Raw genomic sequence first — 22,035 nt, 5'->3', positions numbered from 1 at the left:
GATGAAAAGTACATCAGAGTAAATAAAAGGGGGGATCTGAGGACCCCGCCGGCACACACACGCATATAAATATATACACATAAATATATGTATAGATATAAACATATGGATAAAGAGACACACACACACACACATATATCCACGCATCCAGACCCATCCATAAACATCCTCTCATTAATTTTCAATCATGCGCATTAATACAAAATATAGGGATAAAAGGAGCACACTGCAATCTCAGTGAATTCATGGGTGAAAAATGCAAGAACCCTAAAAACACATATAAATATATATTAAAAAAACATGGTATAGCATGCAAGAAGTATTAAAAACACACAGGGTAAAGATAAGTGCTGGCAGATAAGTGCAAAATAGATAAAATGAATAAATAAATAAATAGGAATATGAAAAAAGACTAAATAAGACATAGTAAGAGAGGGGGAGAGGGGGGGGGGGGGAGAGGCTGGGGTCAGTGGGGACCGTTGGACTATGTCAGGTGAGCTAGGGATCAATACACGTTGGGTAATGGTTCTGCCGGGGGCGTGGTCGAGGGCAGAAATCCTGATATGGGTGAGTTACTATAAATGGGTTGGTGAGGACTGAGGTCCGCTGTGGTGGGTGGTGTTGGTGGAGGACCAGCAGTGGGTGTAGTCTAGTTGATATCTAGTGGTCTAGTGGACACTATGAACGCATTCATCAACTCGCGTGCGACATGTTCCCTACTGATTCTAAACTGGAGTTGGAAGAAAGTGAAAGAAAAGTCTAAATGGAGCTAGATGACGTACGGGCACGGACCTGTGAAAACAAGGCGCGTAATACGCCTCAGAACGTCCCTGGGCCGACGGACGCGTTCCGCAGGCAGCACATGACGGGATGAAGCAGACTCGGAGAACGCGGTAAAAGCAGCGACCTCGTCAGAAGAGACTCACGTCCAGGCCCAGCGGGAGGGCCAGCTCCGGAGTCCTGGTCCCCAAGGTGTAGTGGCTGGGTCGGCGAGGCTCCGGGCCCCCCACCGGGGGTCCATAGGGGCTGGGGTCAGGTCTGTAGCAGGGCCAGCGGTAGCCAGGGGCAAGGGTGGGCTCAGCCCACCCAAATGTGCGCCATGCCCACCCAATCAAAATAGAAGAAAATGAATGATAAAATTTTGGTGGAAGTCCAGACCCACTATCGGACGGACCTGTTCGTTTGCTGTCCAACAAAATGTCAAATCTAATTCAGCCAATTCATTAATACTAAAGAATATACCATTACCATGCATTGCTTCTAATTGGGTGGGCCGGACAGCCTGCCTCCAAGTTACCCACCCGCTTACAGTGGATACTGGTACACACACACACACACACACACACACACACACACACACACACACACACACACACACACACACACACACACACACACACACACACACACACACACACACACACACACACACACACAAACAAACACACACAATGCATTGACCAGTGCCATCACTATGCCATTTTATTCGGGTATTCGGGATATTATTGAATTAGCCCTGAATATATATTGGGTAAAAAAAAAATATATATATAACAGTTTAAAAATAGAACCTGTTTACCACCTCAAGTGAATTAACTCATCCTATCCCCAGTCAGATCCATGTGTGTGTCTGTGTGTGTGTGTGTGTGTGTGTGTGTGTGTGTGTGTGTGTGTGTGTGTGTGTGTGTGTGTGTGTGTGTGTGTGTGTGTGTGCGTGTGTGTGTGTGTGTGTGCGTGTGTGTGTGTGTGTGTTTGTGTATGGTCTGGCTCACTTGTATTTATTTTACTCTGAAATAACTTGAAAGCAGCACAGCAGTCAGGTAGCTATTTAAAGCTATAATGAACCACGTCTTTTTTTAATTTAGGTAAAGCATTATGAAGAAATTTGCATGCATAATAAAGCATAGGAATATATTTTTGAACCTTTACTCTGAAGGAGTGTCTTCTTGAACCTTTACACTGAAGGAGCGTCTTCCTGCCCTCAGAGGGTTCAGGTTAGGGTGGAGAGTCAGGGTTTAGAGTCAGGGACAGAGCTGGTCAGGGAGGAGTGCTTTAACACAAACCTCTTCACCTGCCTTCTGAATGGTTGGGACATTTTGCAATGATTAATTTGGGAAAATGGTTTCCTCTGCTTTTCTTTGCAAATGTATTGTATGCATTAATGTTCTGTCAGGTGTTTTTGTTTATACTGTATATTCAAATCCTACATTGACTTCTGCATGTTTGGTGCGGTTCATTAATTGTCCTTTAACTTGGTTAATGTCTAGCTAAACTCCTGCAATACATTTAATATACATGATGAATGTTATTCGGCAATGTTCATATCATCCATTTTGTAAAAATATAAAACATTCATGTTACTACTAAATTGAAGCCTATTCATGTATTTAACAACGTACATTGTTAAATACATGAATCATTTTGATTAGCCCCGAATATAATTTTTGGGTAAAATAAATAAAATTACAAATATTTAAAAGTAGCCTAGTCTAGATAGTCCATCTGGCAAGAGAATAAACAGTTTAAAAACATAACCTGTTTACCACCTCAAGTGAATTAACCTATCCTATCCCCAGTCAGATCTGTGTGTGTACGTGTGTAAGGTCTGTCTCACTTGTATTCATTTTACTCTGAGATAACTTGAATGGAACTTAAGATGTTTGGGGATGAGCAGCACAGCAGTCAGGCCGCTATTTAAAGCTATAATAAACTGTATTTTGTTTATTTAGGTAAAGCATTATGAAACAATTTGCATGCAAAATAAAGCATACAAATGCCCCGGATGTTTATGAAATTTAGAAACACCCCTATTTTTTTTTACTGTAAAGCAAATAGGCCTATTTAAATCACTATTTGAGGCATCAAATGAAAATGGCCAATCAAACATTTACATCACAATCATTTATTTGATATATATATTCAAACACAATATCTATATAGTCTGTTTAGTATATAGCTCTGGACAACCACAATCCAGGTTGCCCATCAGTGTGTGGAGGGAGGATATGACCACACACACAACAGTGGAGTCTCCATCACCTCTTCATCAGTGTGTGGAGGGAGGATATGACCACACACACAACAGTGGAGTCTCCATCACCTCTTCATCAGTGTGTGGAGGGAGGATATGACCACACACACAGCAGTGGAGTCTCCATCACCTCTTCATCAGTGTGTGGAGGGAGGATATGACCACACACACAACAGTGGAGTCTCCATCACCTCTTCATCAGTGTGTGGAGGGAGGATATGACCACACACACAACAGTGGAGTCTCCATCACCTCTTCATCAGTGTGTGGAGGGAGGATATTACCACACACACAACAGTGGAGTCTCAATCCGTGTGTCTAAAGTAAGTTTGGTTTTCATGCGTCCTATCATTACTAGTCCGATCTTTGTCCACTGGGTGGCGCTTTAGAGACTGATTCAACTTGTGCTCCAGCAGCTGCTCTGTGTGGAGAAGCTTTAAGGTAGAACCTTAACACTAACTTAACCTCTTTGTTATTCACTTTATGTCTCCTCTTTGTGGTTCCAGTCTTTACTAAAGGCCTTAGCTGTTCAACAACCCCATTACAGCAAGTTTATGAATAACTAATACCTCTGACAATTTGACCCAGTTATAAGATCACCTGAAGTAACTGATTAACTAATATCACTGACTATTGAGCCCAGTTGTAAGATAAGTTAATGAATAATGTATATGTATGACTGTAGCAGCCAATTCCTTTGCATCGTGTGTGTGTGTGTGTGTGTGTGTGTGTGTGTGTGTGTGTGTGTGTGTGTGTGTGTGTGTGTGTGTGTGTGTGTGTGCATGGCCTTGTACTAACCTATTTAAATGGCATTCAAATAGGTGGCAAGAATATATATCTCAAACATTACAGGTATATCAAATGTAGATCAGTGAGGTACTCAGGGATTAAAATCAACTTGTGAATTTATTAATTCAACTGATTTAAAAAATACATAATTTGCTACATGTGTTACATGTGTAAGATGAGCCATGCATAATCAAATAAAACAAATCCCTATACCACACACATGGGTTAACATAAAGAGGTGACATGCATGAGCATAATGACTCACTTCTACTGAGACAATCACCATGTATTCAAACAATTGACAACAATAGCACAGTATGTGATCGTGGAACCCATTCATACAATAGGCAGTCTTTGACTCTAACTATAGCATCAAATAGTTAACTTTAACCTATAAGTCAAGTCAGAGCTCTGGTCCAGACAGTGGTTTGTTACCAGTAGAGCTCTGGTCCAGACAGTGGTTTGTTCCCAGTAGAGCTCTGGTCCAGACAGTGGTTTGTTACCAGTAGAGCTCTGGTCCAGACAGTGGTTTGTTACCAGTAGAGCTCTGGTCCAGACAGTGGTTTGTTCTCAGTAGAGCTCTGGTCCAGACAGTGGTTTGTGACCAGTAGAGCTCTGGTCCAGACAGTGGTCTGTTACCAGTAGAGCTCTGGTCCAGACAGTGGTTTGTTTACATGTCCTTGACCAGACCTGCAAACCTGAACAAATGTCCTCATTCCCCCCAGTTGGGACACTCTGCTCTGTTAAGCTGCTCTCACTCCGCCGCGCGGCAACTCGCCGCCTCCATTCATTTCATGAGGGACGGGCGGCAGAGGGGAGGCGGTAACAACCACGGCTGTTGGACCAGGAAGCCCACGTGAACGCGCACAGATTTTGCCCTACTGTTCATGTTTTCCTGCACTTTAACTTTTGGAGAATATTTTCAAAAAGCACAAATCACTTACTTTTAAGCAAGGCATTTATTCAGACAAATAAAGCCTAAATAAATAAAGCCTTGTATAAATAAGTAAAGCCTTGTTTGAAGTCTAAAGTGCATACAAGACAAATAATCTTCTGACATTCAGCTTGTGTGTGTGGTGTGTGTGTGTGTGTGTGTGTGTGTGTGTGTGTGTGTGTGTGTGTGTGTGTGTGTGTGTGTGTGTGTGTGTGTGTGTGTGTGTGTGTGTGTGTGTGTGTGTGTGTGCGCGCGAGTTGACCAATCATTGCAAGCCAATGATTGGTCAGAGTTAAAACATGTGACACCGTTTTTCCAGCTAATATAGCAGGGCTGAAGGCTGAGAGAAGCCCTGGAAGCTGTCAGAGAGGAGCCATGGACACTGTCTCTGAACCGGACCCTGGACTCACTATGGAACCTGAGGACAAGTCTTTGGACCCGAGGAAGACCAGCCACAGAAGATTTGGTAGGTGACCTTTTTAGAGCATTTAAAAGAAATAAACCACTCAAATAAATACTTTCATGTATGAATGTATGAATGTCTTACTGTGTAACTGTATGTGTGTACATGTCAATAATCAGGGAATAATAACAAGTATGCTGGAGACCAGTTGTTCTGCTTAAGTGTGTTCATAATTCAACACGAGAGCTACAGTACTTCTGATGTTTCTTCTAGATGGGGAGGGATTCTGCAGACCGTAGGAACACTGTCTGGACTGTGAATGACAGCCATGCAGTATGAATATATCCCTGTGTACATAACTGTGTCTGTGTGTGTGTGTGTGTGTGTGTGTGTGTGTGTGTGTGTGTGTGTGTGTGTGTGTGTGTGTGTGTGTGTGTGTGTGTGTGTGTGTGTGTGTGTGTGTGTGTGTCCTATTCCTGAACAGCCCTAAAGTCCTGCAACATTGTCTTGCTGATATTCGGACTGCTGAGTATTCTCTTAATCTCCCTGCAGTTCAGTGAGTCTAAATCATATCATCCTGATTAAAATAAAAATAACAATGGAGGTAAAAATTATAATTAGGGGTCCAAGCCAACAGGTTGGATCCCTATTGTTTTTGTAAGGATTGTTATTATACTTCCTTCGTTAGAAGTGGTACTACAGCCCAAACCGTAAATGGTGCACACAAGCCAATTGCATGACTAGATCCAGGTCCGTGAGGTGACGGCAGACGACAAAATCCAGACACGCCGGCCACTAGGTGGCGCTATACCTAGGAAAACATGTTTGGGGCTATAACTCCCACACCGAACGTCCCACAGTCAAAAACGTTATACGCACAGATTCACTGGAGTCTGCTGCATCTTTTGGCCTAGGCCACGCCCATTTGCGTCTATAATTTTTTTTCGCAAAATCGCGAAAACCGCTAAACTGTTTCTTCGCTACTCCTCCCACATTTCTTGACCATTCGACACCAAACTTTGCACACGACATCTTCAGACGCACACGCAAAGAAATCTACAGACACTTTTTTGATCCGACCTTCGACGACGAAACGGTAGCATTTTGAATATTGGTTTATGAGCAAAATTAGACGTGGAAAATCCAAAATCCAAAAAAATCAAAAATTAGACATCGGATCAAGTCCAAATTTTAGACACATGTCGGTGCTACCCTTAATGGCGTTCAATACAAAATTCGGAATATTTCGCCATTAGGGGGCGCAATAAACGAGGAAACTGTATATCTTCTACTAAATTTCGCCATTAGGGGCCGCCATAAACGAGGGAATTGTTCATCTCCTAACTGGCCTAAGGAATGTTCTGAAAACGCGTTTGGGGATATAACTCCCACACCGAACCTCCCACAGTCAAAACCTTCGTATCCACAGGTTCACGGCAGCGTTTTGAACACATGCTCCGCGTTGTGCCGGCGAAATGCACATTTCTTGGACCCCTGCATAACTGCTTGCAGTTCTAGTATTATTATTGATATTACTATTATTATTATTATTATTATTATTGTCATTATCATTATTATTATTAATAATAATAATAATAATAATAATAATAATAAAAACCATAATAATTCATTCTTATAGTAAAACTATAATGCCATCCAGTCCCTTCCGGCTACCATTGTATGTTGTACATCCTGGCACTTAATGTACACACTTTGGTACGCACTTAATCTACATTGCACATATTCATAGTACTTAATTGTGAAGCATCTGTAGTAGCTGCAATCACTGCTATACACAGGGGATGGGGTAGCCTGGCGATTGTTAGAACTTGCACTTGGTGCTATGAACATCTTTACTGTACCGACAGTGATATATTGTTTCACTTCTTATGAAAAATTAACTTACTGTAAGTCCCTTTGATAAAAGCGTCTGCTAAATGCCCTAAATGTAAAAGTAAATAATCATAATAATTGTAATTGTTATAAGAATTTGCATTAATATTAATTTGTATTAATACTAATTAATATTAAACTCATTAGGGTTTTCTAAAAAACCCTAATGAGGGTTTTATAGAAGTTATGAGAGTTATTAAATACATTTGAGTTATTTCATTCAATTAATTTTTTTTCAGGCTTAAAGAAAAAAAAAATGGTAGGACCTTTTAGGACAGGTTATAATCGCCTTAAAATATGTGCAATACAAAACTTGTAAGGGATAATTAGGATGCATACAATAAATAGCTGATAGTAAGAAGTTAAATTTAATTAACCACAAATCCATTGCATATTTTAAACAGTTTAAAATATGAAACGATAAACTGTTACTCTGTCTGCACATCTCTAGTGTTTACGTAGGATCTTTTTCTGCAATTGCTTTTGTTGGGTTCAATTGGAGCTGGTTAAAGGTTTTGCTTTCTTCGCTGCAAGCTCTGCCCCTGACTCATTAATCTCCCTGGGAAATCTTTGTAGACACTGCTGTGTTATTCAATCATGTTTGAAATGGCAGGCCAGAATACTGGGTGTGAATCCCCTGGGTCGCCCTCTAGTGGACGGGTGTTAGGAGAGATTGAAGGGAGTGTCTGACGCTGCATCTCTAGATGCGTGTTGTAAACGTTCACTCCTCTCCTCCTGGTTTCTTCAGGTTCAGTGATGCCCACGGAGGAGGAGGAGGAGGCCCCCAGCATCACAGAGTTCCACTCCTCTACCCACGTGTTGCCCGTGGGCCAAACGGCCCGCTATACCTGCCATGCCGGCGGCACGCCGGAGCCCACAGTAGAGTGGCTCCACAACGGCAGGCCCCTGGAGAGGAACAGCACAGTCAACCAATCAGAGGCCTGGGTGGAGAGGGGCTTCCTCTTCGTCAGAGGTGGGAGGTACGGCGTGAACACGGTCTGCTGCATGGCGAGCAACAGCGCTGGCACGGCCAATCACAGCGCTGAGCTGCTTGTCTTTGGTAAGTCCTGGATCCAAGCAGAGATGTTTGTTGTTGATGTAGCAATAGTGTAACTATCATGTCATGTTCAGGAAAACAGTACTAGTGATGAATGAGTGTATTCATAACACTGTTGTTGATGTTTTCATAACATTGTTGTTGATGTTTTCATAACGTTATTGTTGAGGTGTGTGTATTTATGTATGTGTACATATGTATGTACAGTGTTGGGAAAGTTCACTTTCTACGTGAACTAGTTCAAAGTTCAGTTCAAAATTTTTAAAATGAACTAGTTCAGTTCAAAGTTCATAATTCAAGTTTCAAATATGATCTAGTTCATAGTTCTTTTTTTCAATATGTTGCTGTGAGCTATTATTTTTCAAAATGTTTGCCACAGCCCATATAGAACCACAGACAGCAATTATTTTATCAGTTTTATCACTGAAACTATGTATCAGATATCCTCTTCATATCCAATTATCCTGATCCAATCCTTATCCAACCAGGGTATACATTAGCATTGAGGGGACATCCTTTCCCCATTGTTGCTTTAACGCTTTGTTGCTGTCCATTCAGTCCACACTAGTAGCAGCTGCAGCTTTCACCCTACAGTATATTCTCAAAAACATGAGGAAAAACTTGCTGCTTGAATGTTATTTTTTAATAATACTGGAATCCTGGAAAAATATACCAGGCAGGTTCAACAAACAAGTTACATTACATGAACAGTAAAGTAACCATTCCAATAACACAAACTGAGGTAGGAAATCAAGGTTGAACTTGAAAGTCCAATATTCAAAGTGCAAAACATTTAAACTTTATTAAGTCACTTTGCTTGCCAAATGAATACGTAAAACAAAACAATAACTTAAAAAGAGTCAGTCAGAGTCCAAGGCCATGGACAGTGCTCCTACTTTCCTTCCAGTGAGTGGAACTGAATGAATATCACTGGTTACAGAAATAACCAAAGTAATAATAATAATAATGAATGAAAAAAAGTCTGTGTGCAGGGCCAATCCCTTATCTGAATGAAGATCCTCTGTCATTGGTCACAGTGTTCTCTCCCTGGTGGATCTGCTGTTTTTTAGCTTCCTGTAAAAACAAGATACAGGTATGCTGTTATTTTTATGCGGCCAGGCCCGCCGCTCCCTATACGCAGAGTACGCAGAGTGCGTAGGGCACCAAAAAGTAAGGTTACAAAAAAAATAAAATAATTGAATGACAAAAATATATAAATGAGTTATGAAGAGACCGTTGTTTTTTCTTAATTGTATAACCTATCACTAAATTTCGGAAAATTAGATGTTTTTACCTAATATATAAAAGGAGCCCCCCTGACCCTAACGGTACAGCCTTCGAAGCTCTCGTCTTTTCGCATCGGAGACAGAGCATGCTTTTGCCGGTTTTATCAAGCTGTTTTTGAATGGCGATTCTTCATAATGGCAAGTAAGAGACAACAGGAATCTGGTGCTGAAAAGCTCAACTGGCCTCCCTGACCGGTTGAGCTTAGGGCACCCAAAAGCTTAGCAGCGGCCCTGTAAACACAATTTTTAACATACCGTCAAAACTTTTTGTTGGCATTCAGGATGAGCTGCTTCTCAAAGTTGGCATCTCCCAGCCGGTTTCTCCTGGGTCTGAATGAGATTGTAACATCATGATTATTATGGTAAAAAAAATTTAACAGTAATCTGTATTAAAGGAATTGTGAACTGAGGCAATCACTGGTATATTTTTTTATTTTGAAAACCAGAACTAGAATGATATCACCAAGAACTATAATTTGAGGCTGGGTATTTACTGTACTTATTACCAAAGAATAATAATTATGTAATATAATCACAGTTTTTTCCTACCTGAATATTAGACCACCGATGCTGAAGAGCCTCTCTACTGGAGCGCTTGAGGGCAGGGCAGTGTTGTGTTTAATGAACAGCCTTCTGAGCTTTGAAAACTGCAGGTATTCATCAAACCCATCTGTGGTTGGGGCATCCAAATAGGTGTCCACTTCAGATTTTGGATTAACCTCAGTTTTTTGGTTAAATCTGAAGAATGACGCTGCAGGATCTTTCTTGACATGTTTACCACTGGACTTGGCTGGACCTGAGTCATCAGAGTTGAGGGTTTGAAATTCTCTTTTCAGCATCAATCTGTACTGCAATTGTTTCTCCTCATCTTGGACCCAGTCTAGCTTGAATCTTGGCACCAGCATAGCGGAGAGTATGTGGTCCCTCTTCTCCAGAAGACCTGCCAGCCTTTTGCTCAGGGATTTCAAGATACTCTTTATGAGGGGTCTGCATGTAATGAGACCCTCTGCTGCAGTGGGCTTTATGCTCTCATCCAACAGGTCATTCATATGACATTTCAGCTGCACAATTGTTGGAGCCAGGTAGCAAAGAAAGATGTTCTTCTCTGCTTGGAGGATGTTTAGTGCAAGTGCTAAAGGCCTCATCACATCCACAAACTTGTGTATGAATTCAACTTCCTGTGGAGTAAATCTGCGAAAGCCAAACTCATCACTCACAGTGTGCAAAAGCAGCTCGTCATGTAGGGGACTGGCATCATTTTCAGGGGTGACCTCAGCCACGTTCATTTCTGCCTTGGTAGTTAGTGTTGCTATGCGAGACAGTCGCTCCATCGCGAGAAAAACTGAGTTCCATCTTGTGTCATTTGTCTCAACAAAACCAATCCCAAGCTTTTCCTCCACAGCATCAGAAGCCTTTGTACTTTGCTTAACCAGGTTCCACAGAGCAGATGCTTTTGCAAAAACAGCCCTCGACATTGTTTTGTAGCGTTTTTCAGTAACCTTTTCCGTATCTTTGGCCACTAGATTCAAGGTGTGAGCCATGCACCTTCTGTGAGGGGGGAGAGAGGGATGATCCAGACCTGAGAGAGGCTCAGGCTCCATCTGGACATTTTCATCTGAGTCCTCACTGGCGGCAGCAAAGGCTGACACTTCATTGTCATCTTCACTTTCAGTTTCATCAAAGTGGACCACTGTCTCTGGCACTTCAGTATCAATATCCATCCCAAAACAGTTGAATGCCTTGATAAAATTTGCAGCATTGTCTGTTACTGTACACACAACCTTGTTGTGGATTTTGAATTCTTTGTTTACTTCTGACAATAATTTTGCCAACACATCATGTGTATGTGCTCCTTTAATCCGCCGGCATGCCAGTACTGCAGAGTATCTCTTAGAAACATCAGTTTTGTTTAGCCAGCGGACAGTGATTCCCATAAATGCCTTGTTCGCAGCTGACCAGCAATCTGCTGTTGTGCACACAGCATCGATCTCAGACAGTTCAGTCTTAAGTTCACATATGTTTTCTTTAAATTTCTTGTTTAACAGTGTCTGTAGTTTCTTTCTCGATGGCACCGTTTTGGATGGCTGCAACCCCTTAATTAAGTTTATGAAAGCTGGGCTTTCCACTTTACTCAAAGGCTGCAGGTCTCCGACAATATACTGCACCACCAGGTGGTCCAGCTGCGGCTGGGAGATGAAAAAGGAGCCGCTGTACGCGGTTAATGGGATTTGAGTGGAGGTCGAGGATCTGTCTTGACTGTCTTTGGATTTTTAATTTGCTTGCACATACCTTGAAAGGCTAGCCGGGTGCTTCAGTTTTATGTGCCGTTTCAGGTTTGCTGTGGATGTGACTGAAGTGCGGATTTTCTTTTTGAAAGCCGGCGGGCAAAGTTTGCACAGAAATGTAAGATTTTTCCCATCCTCACCGACCTTGTCATACAACTCTTTTAAATTATTATACGAGTCTAATCGCCTACATGCTGCTGTCGTAGCCATGATGTTTATTGTTTTGAAGACGCATGCGCGTGCGACACTGGTGGCTGTGTTGCCAGGCAGATAGGGTGTTTTTCCTAGGGTGAATTTCGAATTATATTTATAATTCGAAATTCGTCCCAGCCTTTATACCACAGATACTCTAGGGTCTATAGCGTATAACCGCGTTGTCTGATTACAGTTTAATTCATTTTTCACGATTTACCAGCTCTCGTTTTGAAGAATAATCACCGCTCCATTCGTTTCAATGGGAATCTTGACGGTCCATATTTTTGGCGGATGCGCATGCATCCGCCGTGTAGATAAACAAATAATCCCCCTATTGAACGAAGTTAAACCGAGTGACCGTGCCGTTCACAGACACCAGAATGAACTAGTTCACAGTAACGTTCATCAGGCAGAGATACAGTACGTTCAGTTCACGTTCGCCCAAAATATGAACGATTTCATAAACTATCGTTCAATGAACGCGTTCAGGCACAACACTGTGTATGTATGTGTTCATATCTATGTATATGTACACAGAGCGCAGGAGAACAGTACTAGTGATGATGATGATGATGATGATGAGGATGAAGAGCGGTTCAGCAGCTCATCATGTCTGGTTCTCCCTCAGATGCCTGTGACCTCACACTGGACCCCAACACGGCCCACAGACAACTCTCTCTGTCTGAGGACAACAGGAAGGTGACACGGGTTGGAGAGGACCTGTCGTATCCAGATCACCCAGACAGATTTGACTCCTGGCTCCAGGTGTTGGGTAGAGAGGCTCTGACTGGCCGCTGTTACTGGGAGGTAGAGAGGGAAGGAGGGGTTGGTATAGGAGTGACATACAGAGGAATCACAAGGAGAGGAGGGGGTGGTGACAGCCTGCTTGGACTGAACAACAAGTCCTGGAGTCTCGATTGTCTTGATGGTGGTTACTCTGTCTGGTACAACGGTATAGGGACAGTCCCCCCTCTCTCCCCCGCTGGCTCCACCAGAGTAGGAGTGTATCTGGACCGGCCTGCTGGCTCTCTGTCCTTCTACAGAGTGTCCCCAGGTGGAGGAGGGTCCTCAGACACACTGACACTCCTCCACACCTTCTGGTCCTCCTTCACCCAGGAGGACCTCCTCCCGGGGTTCAGGGTATGGAGGAGGGGGTCATTCACTGTGTCGGTTGTAGGAAAAAAACAAACGGGCGTGGGGGCCCCTTTGTTGTAGAAAACAGTGTGTTCGGGGAGGTGCTGCTAACCCACACAAACACACACACACACAGTCACATCGACACACGCATATACAAACACACACACACACACACACACACACATAGACACAGAAACACACACATACATACACACACGCACACAAAAAACACACACACACACACACACACACACACACACACACACACACACACACACACACACACACACACACACACACACACACACACACACACACATACAAACACTGAGAGGACTGATAACTCAGTGTCTCTGTGGCAGTTAGTCTCTCTCTCTCTCTCTCTCTCTCTCTCTCTCTCTCTCTCTCTCTCTCTCTCTCTCTCTCTCTCTCTCTCTCTCTCTCTCTCTCTCTCTCTCTCTCTCTCTCTCTCTCTCTCTCTCTCTCTCTTCTGGTATAGCATGATAAACCATCAAAATACATTTAAGATCTCCCATAGTTAGATAAGCACATTTATTATTTGAAATGTATATAAACAACGCCTGTTTTGGTCTTAAGGGCTCTTATATCATCATTTTTATCATAATCCTGATTTACAACCTGATTTAAAGCAGATTTTATATTTTATTCATGTTAACCAAGAGGTCTATGGGATAATGTTGCATGTTGTAAATTACTTAAGACTGAATCTTGATTTTTCGTGTTCTGTTGGGAACCAAGCGGCCGCAGAACATGTTCAGTTATTAAAGATACGTGCTCACCTGTTGATGATTTGTAAAGTCTGCTGCTTCTATTGTTTTAGTCCTCGTATTTATTGTGTACATGTAAGGGACTATTTTTCTGTCTTATTTGTTAATGAAGCATAATTGCAATAAACAACTCATTGGATCCAACTGAATGTTCTCGTGTGTTCAGCTGATGATTTCTCCTTTTATTATTGAATAATGCTTCTGTGGTGAGACGCAGGGGCAGAGCCCTTTGTAATGATCAGGGCCGTCACAGCCAATGGCTTGCGTCTCCATCCTATTTATTCTGAGGTCGCTTTTTGTGTCGGGAGGTGCCACAATTTGTCTCCTCGTTACTTCCTGCTACGCCCCTCCAGGCAACTTGCTACCGGTATGAACGCGTGCTTTTCCTATGGACGCTCTGGCTCTGATTTGTTTGTAGCATGGTGATTTACTTTTCCACACTGGTCGCTTTGCAGCGCTTGTGCCTGTTGCTTGCTGGTCCCTGCTGGTGCCTGCTGGTGCCCTGCCTTGGTTGGTGATGCGTGCAGGTTGTTGATCGCGTAACAGTCTCGGTGTGGATTCCAACCGAATGCTAACATTCAGCGGTGCGCTGTGAGCCGCTGGCTTAAGTAGGAAGTTGCCAACTTCCTGGTAGGTATCCCTTATTTTATATCGCTATTGTTTTTAGAATTATGTTTAGCACTAACGGGGTGACCTGTATGCCTTCTAGGTACTGCCGATTGTGTCGTTGCCGACTGCTGTTTTTGCCACCCGTTGTTTACCACCAAAGCTGCCCAACGGTCCTGGGCTAGCCTGGAGGATAGCGGCGAAGACGCTAATGACCACTCCTTTTGAACGTGATCCGGCTGTCTGTTGACTTGTCCTTGTGTGTTTCCACCTGTCCGTGTCGCAACTAGTGTGTGTCGGTGTGTGTGTGTAGAGTGTTTGCGCGTGCGTGCGTGTTTGTCCTGGGGAAGTGTTTGGTTTAATTTGGGGGATTCTGTTCATGGTTTGTTTGAGCCCTGCTTCTGTTAACCCACTGGCAGGAGGCCTTTTCATAGCTGCGGATAACCAGTGGGCTATCACTAGGGTTGCCAACCGTCCCGTAAAATACGGAATCGTCCCTTATTTGGCAATTAAATGTTGCGTCCCGTATTGAACCAATACGGGACGCAATTTGTTCCGTATTTCCATAAATTTCCAATACACATGTCTGTCACACACACAAATACTAAATCTAACAATAATGATCAAAACAAAACACAGGGAATACTACGGTCAGCAAAATTGTCGCGGCGGGATCTACGCAAGACCCGCTCCGGTCATCTGTGTGTCTGCGCATGCGTGTGGTGGTCACGGTTGCCTAGCGACAGACACCACACACCGGCGCTGCTCACAAAACCCGCGCCTTTTAAAAATGCCCACTACACCCGGTACTCCACCACGTCCTCAAAAGCGTAAACGCTTGCAGAAGTACGGACGTGAGTGGGAAGACGCACATCCTTGGCAGCGTCAATGGAGGTGTTTACAAGGCAAGTTGTAAAATATGTCGACGAGTGTTTTCAGTGGCGCACGGTGGGCTGTCTGACATCAGACAGCATGCAACAGGAGAGCAACACTGCAGACACGAAAGATCACAGAAGACCCATAAGCGTCAGTGTCACAGTTCTTCATACCCCAATCATCTCCTGAGGTTGATACGGTATGGGACATTATGTTGTGATTGATTTCCTATCTGGTTGTGCTTTTGCCAGAACATCGCAGTGCATGGGCAGAGCCTATTTTAGTAAACTTTTGTGGTTTGATTGATTGTTTAGGATGTTGAGTTTTAAAAGTCGAATGAACGACCATTTATTTAATATACAGAAGTATATAAATATTATATATGGCCATTTAAAGAACAAATCATACTAATGGATTAACAGTTAATAAATAAAAAAATACATTTGTTAAAAGAAAACCTTTATTCTTTAATATACATACATTTCCTGGATTAAAAATGTTTGTAGAGCTTTCTGTGTATTCTGTGTCACAATTTTTATATTTTTGAGGAATGCAGTGTTCAGTGATCATTACATCAATTATATTATTAGTGTGGTTTAACTGGATGACCTGACTTCTTTTCAAGTCATAAGACAGGCAGCAGACAAATGTTCAATTTAATCAACAATATGTCATCCCACTCTTCCTCTCTATATTACCGCAGCTGAGGTGACACAGGTGTACCCAGGGCTGTAGTGGTCAAATTAGAGGTGGGTAAACTATGAATTTTTTGATCAGACCGACCTCGACACAACGCAACGCAACGCAAAGTGTTGCGACTATAAGGCTAGCCTGGCTATATTCCATTATGTTATCAATTAAAGTCATATTAAATCAATCGATGACAGTCAATGAATGTGTTTGTAGTTTATTCAAGTTATTCAAATTTCAACAGTAAAGAAAAGTATGTGTAGATTAAGAACTATCTATCTATGGCATGTGTGTATGTGTGTGTATTAGTATGCATGCTTTTCACAGTAGTACCCAGAGGGCCTCCTTGTCCTCCACGTCAGGTCCTGCATTGCAGGGGTGTGTTCTGGAGTTCATGGGTCCCCTGTGCTTCACCAGCCAGGACTTCTCATACGTGTTGGATTGAACTTTGTGGTGGCTGAGTGGTGGGCCATTCAGTTGAATAAACATCAAGGACGACACTGTGACCAAGTGCAGACTGCATCTCAGGGGGCACACTATGATGGTCATTAAGCTGAACCCCCTCTCACACTCAGCAGTGCTAACTGGAATGAGATGGTCGATATTCAGGAGTGGTGCAAGGTTTTCTGGAATGATGCTTGAGTTATCCTTAAAATCCCTATATCCTTCAAGAATTTTTCTGTCATCAAGTCTAAACCTTTGGGCAAGTTGTTTCAACTTGGATTCCCCTTACTGCTCCTCCAGGGAACAGGCCAGTTTGGTGGGAAAATAACTTTAAAGAAAATAAATAATAAAATAAAAATATTTATAATATATAAAATACAAATATTTATAAATATTTATTTTTTTATTGGTTTAACCGCCAACCGCCCGAATTTAATTAAAATATATTTTTTTGTCGCGTCATCCGCCCGATCCACGGTTCAGCCGCGGAGCCCACGGCTGCAACCGCCAACCTTGCATCTCCAAATTGAGGCTTTAACATAGCGACCAAGCTATAGCGAAGTTGATACGCCGAAACCGGAGTTTAATATGGATAGTAAAACTCTGAATGACTTTCACTCATTTTGACGTGGGCAGTACACGGATAGCATGACTACGCATTGGCCAATCTGAATGCTCGTAGTCACTTAATAGTTTGTCAAGTAAAATTGATTTATAAATCACAAAAACAACTCATGTGAATTGATCATCTTCAGTCTTACTTTGTACTTGAGGCCTTTTTCGGGCATCTGTTGGAGTGGGAGCACTCGAAGGTCTCTTCAAAAATCGCCTGATATCCATGGCTAATTAATGACAGGTAGGCAGGCATGATAATCCACAACGCGCAGGGCCATGTGTTTACATACTTCCTGTTTACATATTTTCCTGGATCCTGATTGGTGTCGCTGCCGCAGCCGCAAGGCACTGATTGGAGGGTCACAGACCATAATAGCATAGGCCTAGCGCAGATGAAAATGATTCAGATTACAGCGTTTGTTTGTTCAACAATATGAAACCTAGTCTTAGGTGTTTTAAAGTGATGCTGAATTTATTTCCGATTATTCCAACGGCAGAATACAAGGCACAGGGAACTTAGAGGTGCGTAAACGCTATTTAGAGGTGCGTAAACGCTATTTCCTAAATTCCAGAGGTGCGTAAACGGCGTTTACGTGCGTTTACCCTCCACTACAGCCCTGGGTGTACCACACAGTCAGACACAACCTCAGCTACAACAGTGTTGACTGTGCACATAAACTGAATCAAAAGATTCTCCTGGATTCAAAAATTGTAAAAAAAAATGTATAGGGAGAACAAAGGCAGAGGCAGTGGTTAAAGATGTCCTTGCTCCAAAGGTAGTGGCTGATGTTCTTAAGGCCCTAACATCAGATAAACCCCTCCCATTTTCCATTCAGACAGATGCATCAAATAAAGGCAACAGGAAGATGTTCCCCCTTGCTGTTCAATACTTCAGTCCAGAATGCGGGGTCACCAACAAAATGCTGGATTTCATTGAAAATGCAGATGAGTCCGCTGCTGGGATTGTAGCTCTCATTGAGCAGTCGCTTGACAAATTTGGCTTATCGTTGGATCATGTGACAGCATTTAGTGCACTGCAGACAACACAAATGTGAATTATGGAATTCAAGACTCTGTCTTCACCAACTGGAAGAAGTAATAAAAAGATCTGCTGCAAGGAAACTGCCATGCCCATATTTTGCACAACTCAGTGAAGCATGCTCTTGACCAGCTCACTGTAGATGTGGAAAATGTTGTGCTGAAGGTCTATGCCTTCTTTTCCACATCTGCCAAACGAAGAGAATCACTCAAAGAGTTTTGTAGGTTTTGTGATGTTGCGTTCCAGGAAATTCTGCGACATGTCACAACCAGGTGGCTCTCCCTTAATCCAGCCATCACCCGGCTAATGCAAACCTGGATTGCACTGAAATCGTACTTCATCAGCCTGGGGGGAGGAGTGTCCCAAACAACTTCGAGCATTGTTAAATTTCAGTGAGGACTCAACTGAGGAAGATGGAGACATTGTGGAGGTTTACCTTCTTTTCTGCAATAATATCCTCTCTCTCTTTGAGGAAGTTGTAAAGAAGCTGGAGAGTGATGAAACCACCTGTGTTGAGTTATATTCCATCATGGAAAACTTCAAGCAAAAGCTCACACAGAGACGAGATTAACAGTTCTATGGCTACTTAACTAAATTGAAGCTGCAGCGTCTCCGTCCACTTGATGCTGACATGGCAAGGGCAGATTTTACTGTATTCCTCAACACAGCACTCTCATATGTTGAGAAATGGTTCAACTTTTCGGAAGACTACTGGTTGTTCTCACTGCAACCTCTCTCTCTGCACCATGGCACCATGACCTTTACTGACATTGAGAGGGTGACCACCAAGCTCAACGTCATCCATAAAGTCAACATGGATGAACTTTATGATGAATGCTCCACATCAAAACCCATTCTGAAGAGGCTCAAAGAAGATGCTGAAGATGAATGGAAGTCCAAAGGTGTGGCTGCCAGGTTGGTGGCTCTCTTTCGAGTAGCTGACCTGCCAAACATGCTGTCTATCACCAGACACATCCTGAGCATCCCAGCATCCACTGGATGTGTGGAAAGGATCTTCTCCAGAATGGCCAACAAATGGAGTGACTAGTCTGCAGGAATAGGTGCTCCACAGAGCTCATGAGAAGTGAGCTGCTGATCACTCTCAACTTTGAGCAGTCCTGTTCAGAGTTTTACAACAGCGCTTTGAAAGACAAAGAGTTACTCAGTGCTACAAGGAGTAACAAGAAGTACACCTGGAAAAAGAAGTAACAGTTTTGAGGGGAGGAGTAATGTTGAGGGAAGGAGTAATGTTTTGCACTCTTTTTTTAAATACGTTTATAAGTGTTTTTGTTGTTTATTTGTACTGTTTTTTTTTGTAAAAATGTTCAAAGAGAGTCCCTATAGTTATGCACTTAAAAAGTAACATGAAGTTCTCAGTTTATTTAGTTTATATTTTAAAAGTTCATTGCTGCACACGCCACACAAAGAGATTTCATTCAAGATTTAATTGACTGCACTTTATAAGAGAATGTTATGTGATAATAAAGCATTTCAAGCTTTAAGTATGACTAATTCCTTTCTTGATCAACCCTTTACTAAAAACACCAGCACAAAATAAAACATACCACTGCTGCGGGCGCCGGCCCCCGCCCCACAGGAGTCGGGCCCGTGGTGAGCGTCCCTTATTTTAATTTCTGAAAGTTGGCAACCCTAGCTATCACGCATGTTTAAGATCCTTTTTTTTGGCCTGGTTTGTGTATTTGTGTTATATTTTGTTTGTTTCTTACTGATTTCCTTTTGTGAATTACATTTTGTGTAGTTGTGTGTTTATTGTTTTGTTTGGTCGTTTGTATCTGCCCTCATCTCTCTTTTGTTCCTTTGTTTTCAGGCGCTGAGTGCCCACCGCAGGGAGGCAACTAGATCCTTTAGGTGGTGGTGCCCCCCTTCCCGAGTGTGGTTTCACGTGTGTCCTCTTGGAATTTCTCTTATTTTACCATTTTGATCCTGTGTTGCTGTGTATGTGCGAGCACGAGTGACTGGTTGGTGTTTATGTATCTTCCCCTCCGTCTCCTGGTATCTTGCCCCCTGCTGGTAAGCCTCAGCCCTAACCATCCTGTCTATCCCCTACATACCAATTGATTTCCTTTATCATGTTTGTTACATGTGGAATCCACATGTTTTAGTTAATAAAAACAACTTATTTTTGGAACCTCGTCTCTGGTGCCGTCAGTCAACGAACGTGTGTGCTAAATAATTGTTTTGATTTAATCGATTATTATATCCCAGGGTGCAATTCCTAGGGTGGCGTTGTCGGCTAGCTTGTTTTTCCCGTAATGCCACAGAAGCATTATTGGCCCTTAACACTAATATTCAGAAAAAACACTGCCTCAAAAGGCTATTGGCTTAAGCAATACAAGTAGAGGCATATACTTGAACTTTATACCCTGAACTTTAACGCTTCGTGCCCACTGCACCGTCAGTCAACGGACGTGGGAAGGCGTGGCTGACGGATGGGGGAGTAGTCTTTGCAGAGGCATCCGTCAGCCAATCAAATCGCTTCGCCGGGTTCTTCCCGCTTCTTCCTGCTTGTTGCGATGCAAGATGACCCGCTTTCCCGCTTTCCAGTATCATCAGAGCCCGAGTCGCGTCACAGTGCTTAAATTTGCATACGCGATCTGATTGGATGACGGATCCGTCGCTGCCGAAAAAGTTGAACATTTTTCAACTTTTTGACGGAGCCAAAGGCTCCAATGGAACGGACGGATCCACAATGCATTGCGCGTCCGTCCCCATTCAAAGTCAATGGTGATCAGTCAACGGACGGAGGTAGTGGGCACGAGGTGTTAAACGTTGCAAACGTGCAAAAACATAATTATATATTTATGTGGCATTCAGTCCAATGCTGGAAATATATCTGTGGCCTTCAGTAGGCCAATGCTGTGGTAAAGTATGTAAAGTATGACCAAGTGTTTCTTTCGTTCAATAGATAGAACGTTATCAATCCCCTGTGGGAGAAATTTGTTAATGTTTGTCCCTACAATACAACAATGGTAAAAAAAAAAATACACGACGGTAACTGCGTAAGTCAAACCGTCCAATCTGAAGGCTCTACTTAACCACGGCCCCTACTCACTTCCCCCAATGCAAAGCGAACAGAACTGAGTAGGGGAGGGCGTAGCCTAACTAGTTTGTGACAGACCCAGAGAAATGCAACGCAAATTCAATGTGAACATATATGAGGCTTTAATAAAATCCCAGATGATTTTTAAATTCCGCCACACATTTCTTAAAAGTGTCTCAAAAAGAGGGCATGTCCAGGCAAAAGAGGACGTCTGGTTACCCTACGTACGGGAAACCCATTTGATTCCTACCTGTAACACTGTTAAATAGCGGCCCAAATTGGTGAGCGCTATCCTGGTAAATTCTCTGCGTGAGAAATACGAAGTGTGGCGTGTGAGCGTGTGCATGGGTTGAATTGCGTGTGTCTCACGCTGAATGCGTGAGACTTGAGAGCCCTGTTACCGGTATATTATCCCGGATGCCGGACAGTCGCAGTTCAGCAAAAGAGGCGTAGAAGAAGAAGCGGGCCGGATGTTGACAGTAATGGTTGTGGAACTGCGCAGCGCCGTATAACGAATGTATTAAATATGCAAATTAGATTGGACCTTACTGGAAAGTATTACCCGACACAGTGGCGGGTGAAGTGACACAATTCACCCGCCACCTTACAAATCCACCCGCAAATGGCGGGTGGCGGGCATTCATTTCCATCCCTGACGCACACACACGCACACACACACACTTTCATTTTTGCCTGACTTGGAAACATCAGTGCCAGTAAAGTCTGATAACAAGAACCAGGATTTATGGACGTTTGATAGAAGCTGTATCTTTATGATCTTTGTTATTCCTCACCTCTTCTCAATAGACTGATTTCCATCTTTAAACTCGTCAGGATGATCCATAGACCAGTCACTCTTCATGGAGACACAGCTGGGTCCAGGGGAGTCTGCTCTCTGCTGCTGTA

General features: G+C 42.9%; 2 protein-coding genes across 6 annotated transcripts; one reads left to right on the top strand and one right to left on the bottom strand.

The window, feature by feature from the left end:
* Nucleotides 1-5,082: 5,082 nt before the first annotated feature.
* LOC130378820 (stonustoxin subunit beta-like) lies at nt 5,083-20,211 on the top strand. Of its 5 annotated transcripts, none has more exons than XM_056585430.1 (4): nt 5,088-5,220; nt 5,642-5,713; nt 7,799-8,110; nt 12,502-13,462. In XM_056585430.1, the coding sequence occupies exons 1-4, from the start codon at nt 5,130-5,132 to the stop codon at nt 13,086-13,088; spliced, it is 1,062 nt and encodes a 353-aa protein (XP_056441405.1). In that variant the 5' UTR covers nt 5,088-5,129; the 3' UTR covers nt 13,089-13,462. The 5 variants fall into 5 exon arrangements, with proteins under 5 accessions (XP_056441406.1, XP_056441409.1, XP_056441405.1 ...); XM_056585433.1 differs by lacking the exon at nt 12,502-13,462 and adding an exon at nt 19,897-20,210 and having other exon boundaries at nt 5,091-5,220; XM_056585432.1 differs by lacking the exon at nt 12,502-13,462 and adding an exon at nt 14,508-15,712 and having other exon boundaries at nt 5,091-5,220.
* On the bottom strand, nt 7,243-12,892 carry LOC130378819 (uncharacterized). The gene is made up of 2 exons (XM_056585429.1): nt 9,649-12,892; nt 7,243-9,181 (listed from the first exon to the last, which is right to left on the bottom strand). Exon 1 carries the CDS (start codon nt 11,325-11,327, stop codon nt 9,939-9,941), a length of 1,389 nt encoding a protein of 462 aa, XP_056441404.1. The 5' UTR covers nt 11,328-12,892; the 3' UTR covers nt 7,243-9,181; nt 9,649-9,938.
* Nucleotides 20,212-22,035: the final 1,824 nt, after the last annotated feature.

The sequence above is a fragment of the Gadus chalcogrammus genome, unplaced genomic scaffold (genome assembly GCF_026213295.1).
Source record: "Gadus chalcogrammus isolate NIFS_2021 unplaced genomic scaffold, NIFS_Gcha_1.0 GACHA103, whole genome shotgun sequence".
Classification (NCBI taxonomy): Eukaryota; Metazoa; Chordata; class Actinopteri; order Gadiformes; family Gadidae; genus Gadus; species Gadus chalcogrammus.
The sequence above is the reverse complement of the archived record's forward strand: the minus strand, read 5'-3'. Positions and strand labels throughout refer to the sequence as shown.

Coding starts and splice junctions, on each gene's coding strand:
- LOC130378820 (XM_056585430.1), top strand. CDS start 5,130: ATGGACACTGTCTCTGAACCGGACCCTGGACTCACTATGGAACCTGAG. Junction 5,221..5,641: donor GACCAGCCACAGAAGATTTG/GTAGGTGACCTT, acceptor ATTCCTGAACAG/CCCTAAAGTCCTGCAACATT. Junction 5,714..7,798: donor CTTAATCTCCCTGCAGTTCA/GTGAGTCTAAAT, acceptor TGGTTTCTTCAG/GTTCAGTGATGCCCACGGAG.
- LOC130378819 (XM_056585429.1), bottom strand. CDS start 11,327: ATGGGAATCACTGTCCGCTGGCTAAACAAAACTGATGTTTCTAAGAGA.